At 47.5% G+C, this 8,346-nt stretch overlaps 1 protein-coding gene across 1 annotated transcript; it reads left to right on the forward strand.

The window, feature by feature from the left end:
- The first annotated feature begins 1,854 nt into the window (after nucleotides 1-1,854).
- Nucleotides 1,855-6,733, forward strand: LOC107284077 (Golgi apparatus protein 1-like). The gene is made up of 3 exons (XM_015812082.2): nucleotides 1,855-1,955; nucleotides 2,908-3,071; nucleotides 6,367-6,733. Exons 1-3 carry the CDS (start codon nucleotides 1,863-1,865, stop codon nucleotides 6,383-6,385), a joined length of 276 nt encoding a protein of 91 aa, XP_015667568.1. The 5' UTR covers nucleotides 1,855-1,862; the 3' UTR covers nucleotides 6,386-6,733.
- The last annotated feature ends 1,613 nt before the right edge of the window (nucleotides 6,734-8,346 follow it).

The raw sequence follows: 8,346 nt of genomic DNA on the forward strand, positions 1-8,346 counted from the left end.
GCACCAAGAAGCATTTTCCCTGCAAGGTAGTCCAGAACCAACTAATATTTGATGCTCACAATTTTGATTTTTTTTTATATTGCAGATCCATATATTGGATTTGAAACAAACACACACGCACTGAACAACTTGGAATGGCATAGCAAGGTTATGTTCAGTGCTCTTCTTGCAGCTTTGAAAAGCAGCCATCGGAGAGATGGTAAAGGATTAAAAAAAAAAAACAGCAAATGTTGGCTGATCTTGGTTCTTTTTAAAAATGTAATATTACGATGATTTTTTTGTAAATTGTTTTTTTTTTCTTATCTATGTACAAATTCTTGGCCATTCTTTGTTTTTACATGTTCATGCTGTGTAATTTTGAATTGTTAACTGAAATACTGAACATAATGTGCATTTTTCTGTACAGATGAAATGGGAGAATTTAATAAAAAAGAGTCTGCAGGTTTTATGGTTCATGTTGTGTTTTCCTCTGCTGCTTTTCAAATAATGACCTATCTGAGTACTGCTAGTTTTCAAGGTTACTTAGTGGTGATTATTGGCTGTCTCAGGACTTTGCCCTTAGCCCTTTTGAATTTCTGAAGGACCCCCTGATCCTCCTCCTTTTCCTGACAAACCAGGGGGATCAGTTCTCTGTTACAGATGCCCCAGACCAGGGGTAGTCAACCTTGGCTCTTTTATGACTCGTGGACTTCAACTCCCAGAATTCCTGAGCCAGCTAAGCTGGCTCAGGAATTCTGGGAGTTGAAGTCCACGAGTCATAAAAGAGCCAAGGTTGACTACCCCTGCCCCAGACTATTCAATCTTGACTGATAACGTCTTGCAGAAGACAGAGAGCTCTTGGGCGAAGAGGCATTGGAGAGAGGAATGGGGGCATCTTTCTTGAACCTATGTGCTCAGCCCTGAAGCTATGGTCTGCTCTGCTCAGCAAGTGGGGAGAATGCAAGGCTACATTAACATGCGACAGCCTTGACCTACAACAATGGGTCACACAGCGAAGGCTTAAAAACAATCCCGGTTGGAGGGTGTTGGGTGAGATGTTTTATTTGTTTAGGAAAATCTACACACTCTACCCAGCTCCTAGAACAGGGCACAACTTCCCAGCCACACTAAGTCAGGCAACAATAATTACAATACTCAAAGGGCACATTCGAGCAGATTGAAAGTACATTTCACAACCAACCTGGGCATCTCAATCACAAAGCCCCAAAGAATGTATAAAGCCCACCTACTCTCAACCCCATTTTGTCAGCCACCCCAGAAACCTGCAGCTGTCGCTGTATCCCAAAGGTGCTTTTTTTCCAGGAGGCAACTGGACTTTGTTTTTTTCTTTGAATACGTTTCGCTTCTCACCCAAGACGTTTCTTCAGCTTTTGCACTACTACCCATCTGCGCTACTCAGGTGACCCTGATCCTTCCCTTCCCCACCATCCAGTCAGAGCTGAAGAAGCTGCCTGGATGAGAAGGGAAACGTCTTCAAAGAAAAACAAGGAAGTCCAGTTACCTCCTGAAAAGGCGTCTTTGGGATAACGATGACCTACCTGGATGACTGAGAATCTCCATAGACATTTTGCTGTCTGAGTAGTTTCTGGCTACCAAATAAACAGAGACCTCCCCCCCCCCCCCCCCAANAAGGCTCTTCCCCACCAGGCTGTTCCTGGCTGGCTCAGGAATTCTGGGAGTTGAAGTCCAGGAGTCATAAAAGAGCCAAGGTTGCCTACCCCTGCACTAAGGGGAGCCTCCTTCCTGGGGATTCTGTCCTATTCGTGGTTTGCAGTGTGGCAGGGGCTTCCCTGACCCCTTCAAGGGAGCCTGCCTGCCTTTTGTGATCACGTTTCCTTCATTCTGCAGAGATGTCCTGCCTCATGGAGGCCCTGGAGGACAAGCGGGTCCGGTTACAGCCAGAGTGCAAAAAACGCCTTAATGACCGCATTGAGATGTGGAGCTTTGCTGCCAAGGTCAGTGAGGTGTCACTTGCCTCTTTCTTAAATGTGAACAGAAGAGTCATTTGCATGTCTGGAAGTGAAGGGGGGTGGGGGGGTGAAACAGATCCTGGGAAAGGTTTGGTGTCCTTGCAGGTAGGTTGAGACTCATCCCCATCCAAGTCGTCTTTGACTTACGGTCACTGTTAAGATCAGAATTTCCATTACCAGGCAAGCAAGGCGATTGTCAAATGAGTTGTGTCTGATTTTGCAATCTTTTTTGCCACATTTGTTGAGCAAATCCCTGTGGTTCTTAAGTGAATCATGTGTTTGTTAAAGCGAATCTAGCTCCGCCCCATTGACTGCCTGTGGGAAGCTGGCTGGAAAGGTTGCAAATGATGATTACACGACCCTGGGATGTTGTAAATGCATGTTGGTTGAGAGTATCTAAAGAGAGAGAGAGGGAGACAGAGAGGGATATATAATGAAGTTAGGGATTGATCCAAAAGCAGCTGTAGGATGTTTTGTCCAGCTTCAACTGTGAAGAAAGTTCTATAAAAGCTTATGTGGAACTTTAGCTTGGATACATTTAAAGAAGTGCATCTGATTTAAAGGCATCAAAGATTAACAGAATTTTTGACCTTAAAAACGCAGTTCCTTTCCTTAAGACGTCTGGAAAGTTTTAAGAAAGGTGCACTAATCATTTCCCAGAGCAAACTGGGGATCCAAAATTTATTTGGGCACGTGCTAACTCTGGCTGGGGACTTCATGGTTGTTAAGATCCATCGTCGCCTTCTAGCCAGACTGATGCTTAAGAGGAGATCTCTACAGAATTTGCCCAGGTGAAACTAGCCTTTTACTGGCATAGCTTTGTTGGAAGAGGCTATTGTTTGACTCCTGCCTTGGCAACCCAATTTCACCTCTCTTGGCTGGGTTGGGTTGCCTTTCCCTGGGCTTGGCGGCTGACCGATCCTTTTCCTCCCGCCAGGTGGCCCCCGCAGAAGGCTTTTCGGACCTCGCCATGCAAGTGGTAACATCTCCATCCAAGAACTACATCCTGTCTGTGATCAGCGCGGGCATCTGCGTCCTGTTCCTGATTGGTCTGATGTGCGGGCGTATCACTAAGCGAGTGACACGAGAACTGAAGGACAGGTAGAGGCAACCTTGGTCGTCAGAGGGAAGGAGGAAGGCCTGCCCCATTTGTACAGTCTTCTCTGTATAGTCTCCCTCCCCACCTCGCTCTCCTTCAGACAATACAAGCCAATTAGAACAGCAGCAGCAGCGGCAGCAGCTCGTGTGTGTCGGCTGGGTCTCCCATCTTGTCCAGCAGCTTTGTTACCCCATCGTTAGCCACGGTTGTTTGCCTGCCTGTAGACAAAGCTCTTTCTTTTTTTTCTTCTTTTTTGTTTTCCTTTTTCCTCGTACTGTTGAACTACCTTCTTCACACGCTCCAAACCAGACGGACAAAACTTGCAGCCCGGGAGAGGTTTTTAAAGTCAAACCTTTTAAAGATTCCGTTCTTGGCATAATTGGGGCAGTGTGTCTCGGTGAGGAAATATTTGCGCTCCGAGGTTAGGCGGGACTTGAAAGGATGGGACGTTACCCACCGCTGACAACCGACCCTGGTTTGGAAATCTAGTTGGCCAATGAACCAGCATCTTCAGCTCATAATCTGTCAGCAAAGTGGTCTCAGAGGATACCATCTCCACCAGTCTCCTCTGTCTGTCACAAGGTTCTGTTTGTGTGCATTTTTCCTTTCCTTTCCTTTCCTTGCTGGTTTGTTCCTCAGTTTCTGCCAAAAGGCAAAGCCGTCCATTTTCTCCGTTGTCTTTGGGATTAATAAAATATCGACCACAAGAAACAAAGTCCAGTGGTTTTATAGGTTCCCCTCGCAAAGCTACGCCTGTCAGATGAGGCAGGTGGAGGTGCGAAGCTGCATAGCAAGTAGACACCTTGGAAAGTTACCCCGAAGGTTTGGGCCCCCGAAAGAGGAGGGCCATTGCTGGGGTGAGGATTAGCAGGTGACCCTCTTCCCCCATAGGCAGGTCCGCCATTGATCGCAAGGGGAGAGGCCTCCACGCTCTCAAGAATCAAGCTGAAGAGATTGACAGGCTTGAGAAGTAGGAAACTCTGTCCCTGAGCAAGAATGGGGTGGTGGGGACTCTTTTCTCTCTCATTTGACAGGAAGTGCTACTTTTTCTGAAGCAGCACTATGAATAGCCCTCCTGGTCTGAACCTGGATGCTACTCTTGACCCGATTGGGGAGTAAAAGAAGCTGCAGAAGCTCTTTTGTTGGCACGTGGGACAGTCTTTTAACCTGCTGGCCACAGGTCTGCCTGCGTATGCTGGGGCTGAATCATGCATTTCGGTGTTCTGGCCAGTGCAAAGCTTAATTGCTCACCCCTCTCCATTTTCCCTGGCACGTTCCAGCTCATACAAGTGTTGCACTTGCTAGGCAGATTTTTACCTTTCTAGATTTTTTTGCATTTAACGTCTGGAAAGCAGAGGGTGTTTCTGTCAAGGGAGCAGGCGATCAGAGTGTTTGGACAAGCTTGTCGCTCGTTAACAGTACTGTGAATATTTTCTGCTGCTCTGGAGTCTTGGCGAATGGTGTTTCTACAAAGTTAACTTTAGGAGACTTCATACTGGAAAATGAGCAATGTGGTATCTGGTTTCGTTTCCCTTTGGTGGAGTTTTTATTTTTTTAAATGACTACTGATTCTTTCTTCTTGGATCACTGTTCTTTTTGGGTTCCCCCTGGATCTTCTAGAATGGGGGAGGGGGGAAACGGCGGCCCTTTCTGTGACTTGTGGACTTCAACTCGCAGAATTCTGGCTCAGCAGTTCTGGGAGTTGAAGTCCACGAGTCGTAAAAGGGCCATCGTTCCCCACCCGCTCTAGAAGGTGGGGCTGGTAAAAGACCCAGGATGTAAGAACCCAGTGGGTGGGTGGATGGATGCTGCAGAGCCTGCCGTCTTTCTCCTCTGCGGGATCTAAAAGCAACTCCAGTATTTTGTCTGACGGTGGTTTACTTGAAGTAGAAATTGGGATCCTTTCTCCTAGAGACCTTAGCCACGATCTTGAGATTTGTGATTCTGGCACAAAATTGGATATGCGAGAGGCCAGAATTGGGAAACGCAGAAGGGGAGAAGGCAATAGGACGTTTCAGCTCTGTAGAGAGGCTGGCTGTGGATTATGGACTACAGAGCACTTAGATAGCAAGCAAGTTAAGAGTCCCAGGCAAGTTTCATTTAGAATTGTACAATTGGGCAAGATGCCAGCAAGGCACCTGGGTTGGTCTTGGCTGTCTTGCTGCATTTGCTGATGAAGGTGAAAGTCCCTGTATCCCCCCCCCCCTGTCATTTTAGCTATTATGTCTTAGAAAATTACACAACACCCACATATTTTGTGTGTGGGGGGGGGTTTCCCTCAGCTAGCTGTAGTGGCCTTCTCCTGCATTTCCACTGTTTAGGCACAGTTGAGGCTAACGAACGATGCTTCTGCAGAGGGAAAGGACGGGGGACCGAATAGTTTGCCCAGTCCGCCCCATGGCTTAAGAGGCCGCTGCTCTGGAGAGAGGGTGGTCAGCCTCGGGTGTGGCTGCGGTCCCCCTTCCCAGCACTTTCTGCAGCGAGGCTCCCCGGCTGCCTCTTCCGCTTCATGTTTCAACCTCTGGAACCGGTCAGTATAGAGGAGAGAATATCAGGCTTCGTTTCCACTCAGGCTGTGCCACTCCAGATTAATTCTGCTGCGGAGAAGGCAGTAGTACTACGTTCTGCCAGGCTCCAGTTTTAGACTGTTCTAAAAATCTTCCTTAGGTGGGAGCCAGAAGACTCCCACCATCTGCTACTTCCATATAGAGTTGTGGTGCGTGCTTTGCGACTGTTGGCAGAAGGCGACAGGTTGGGGGCTGAGGGCTCCTCTGCCTAAGCTTGGCGAGGATGCAGGGTCCTGCAACATTCTCTTGAGACAGGTATATTCAGCCTTCTGTTCTCTGCTGCACTTCAGAGAGCTGACCCTGGAAGCAGCAGCACCAGACAGGCTGCTCCCCTTGTCTCAGTCAGACAAAATTAAGGCACCGCAAAGAGCATCATGTGGGCCCATGCTAGAAGGCTGAGGGAGGATAGAAGGCCTTACCCTCTGCAAAGGGGGGGGGGGGGCTACACAGTGAGCCTAACTGCATTTTGGACCAAGCATTATATTATTTGTGAGGAAACTGCCACCCTTTTGAGCCAGAAGCGACTGGCTACAGTTGGGCAGTTTGTAGGACTTGCGTTAAAAGTTTCCTCTGCCTCAGATTTGCAGCGTGACCCACTCTGTGGTGCCACAGCTGGTGAAAAGGTATCCAGAGTTTTCTGAATTGGCACCAAGAAGCATTTTCCCTGCAAGGTAGTCCAGAACCAACTAATATTTGATGCTCACAATTTTGATTTTTTTTTATATTGCAGATCCATATATTGGATTTGAAACAAACACGCACGCACTGAACAACTTGGAATGGCATAGCAAGGTTATGTTCAGTGCTCTTCTTGCAGCTTTGAAAAGCAGCCATCGGAGAGATGGTAAAGGATTAAAAAAAAAAAACAGCAAATGTTGGCTGATCTTGGTTCTTTTTAAAAATGTAATATTACGATGATTTTTTTGTAAATTGTTTTTTTTTCTTATCTATGTACAAATTCTTGGCCATTCTTTGTTTTTACATGTTCATGCTGTGTAATTTTGAATTGTTAACTGAAATACTGAACATAATGTGCATTTTTCTGTACAGATGAAATGGGAGAATTTAATAAAAAAGAGTCTGCAGGTTTTATGGTTCATGTTGTGTTTTCTTCTGCTGCTTTTCAAATAATGACCTATCTGAGTACTGCTAGTTTTCAAGGTTACTTGTGATTATTGGCTGTCTCAGGACTTTGCCCTTAGCCCTTTTGAATTTCTGAAGGACCCCCTGATCCTCCTCCTTTTCCTGACAAACCAGGGGGATCAGTTCTCTGTTACAGATGCCCCAGACTATTCAATCTTGACTGATAACGTCTTGCAGAAGACAGAGAGCTCTTGGGCGAAGAGGCATTGGAGAGAGGAATGGGGGCATCTTTCTTGAACCTATGTGCTCAGCCCTGAAGCTATGGTCTGCTCTGCTCAGCAAGTGGGGAGAATGCAAGGCTACATTAACATGGGACAGCCTTGACCTACAACAATGGGTCACACAGCGAAGGCTTAAAAACAATCCCGGTTGGAGGATGTTGGGTGAGATGTTTTATTTGTTTAGGAAAATCTACACACTCTACCCAGCTCCTAGGACAGGGCACAACTTCCCAGCCACACTAAGTCAGGCAACAATAATTAGAATGCTCAAAGGGCACATTCGAGCAGATTGAAAGTACATTTCACAACCAACCTGGGCATCTCAATCACAAAGCCCCAAAGAATGTATAAAGCCCACCTACTCTCAACCCCATTTTGTCAGCCACCCCAGAAACCTGCAGCTGTCGCTGTATCCCAAAGGTGCTTTTTTTTCAGGAGGCAACTGGACTTTGTTTTTTTCTTTGAATACGTTTCGCTTCTCACCCAAGACGTTTCTTCAGCTTTTGCACTACTACTACCCATCTGCACTACTCAGGTGACCCTGATCCTTCCCTTCCCCACCATCCAGTCAGAGCTGAAGAAGCTCTTGGGTGAGAAGCGAAACGTCTTCAAAGAAAAACAAGGAAGTCCAGTTACCTCCTGAAAAGGCACCTTTGGGATAACGATGACCTACCTGGATGACTGAGAATCTCCATAGACATTTTGCTGTCTGAGTGGTTTCTGGCTACCAAATAAACAGAGACCTCCCCCCCCCCAAAAAAAAAATGCAGCCTGCCTCCAGTTCATGTCTACAGCGTCTTTCTCCCGGCTTGGAAGAGGATCAGATTTTGCCTCTAACAGAGCCAAGGAGCGTTTCTATTTAGAGCAGGGGTAGTCAACCTTGGCTCTTTTATGACTCGTGGACTTCAACTCCCAGAATTCCTGAGCCAGCTAAGCTGGCTCAGGAATTCTGGGAGTTGAAGTCCACGAGTCATAAAAGAGCCAAGGTTGACTACCCGATAGAGGTTTGAGCGCTGGCAGGTCTGACCGAAGGATTTTTCTCAGGCGTTGCTCCCAGCTGCCCCTGCCATCGCCTTCAGGTAAGAGACGCCCGCCAGGTGTATGCGTGCAAAAAGAGGAAGGGGCAGCAACGCTCTCTTGCTTCTTTTGGGCAGCCCGCCAAATCAATTGGGCTCCGGTTCGGGGCAGGTAGGTCCGGCAAACGATCGGGCTCGACGCAGGGCTTGCTTCGCTCGGCGCGCGTCGCATTTGACAAGATCTCCCGTCGGTGGCAAAGAAGCCGATCAGAACTCGCCCCACCGACCTCCGACGGGAGAGTGCGCAAGCGCAGTGCCATCGCTTCGCCT

Source organism: Protobothrops mucrosquamatus, unplaced genomic scaffold (genome assembly GCF_001527695.2).
Source record: "Protobothrops mucrosquamatus isolate PMUCROS unplaced genomic scaffold, P.Mucros_1.0 scaffold67, whole genome shotgun sequence".
In the NCBI taxonomy this organism is placed as follows: Eukaryota; Metazoa; Chordata; class Lepidosauria; order Squamata; family Viperidae; genus Protobothrops; species Protobothrops mucrosquamatus.

Excerpts from the sequence above, each read along its gene's own strand:
- LOC107284077 (XM_015812082.2), top strand. The coding sequence starts at position 1,863 with ATGGAGGCCCTGGAGGACAAGCGGGTCCGGTTACAGCCAGAGTGCAAA. Across the intron at positions 1,956-2,907 it reads TGTGGAGCTTTGCTGCCAAG|GTGGCCCCCGCAGAAGGCTT; the intron begins GTCAGTGAGGTG and ends TCCTCCCGCCAG.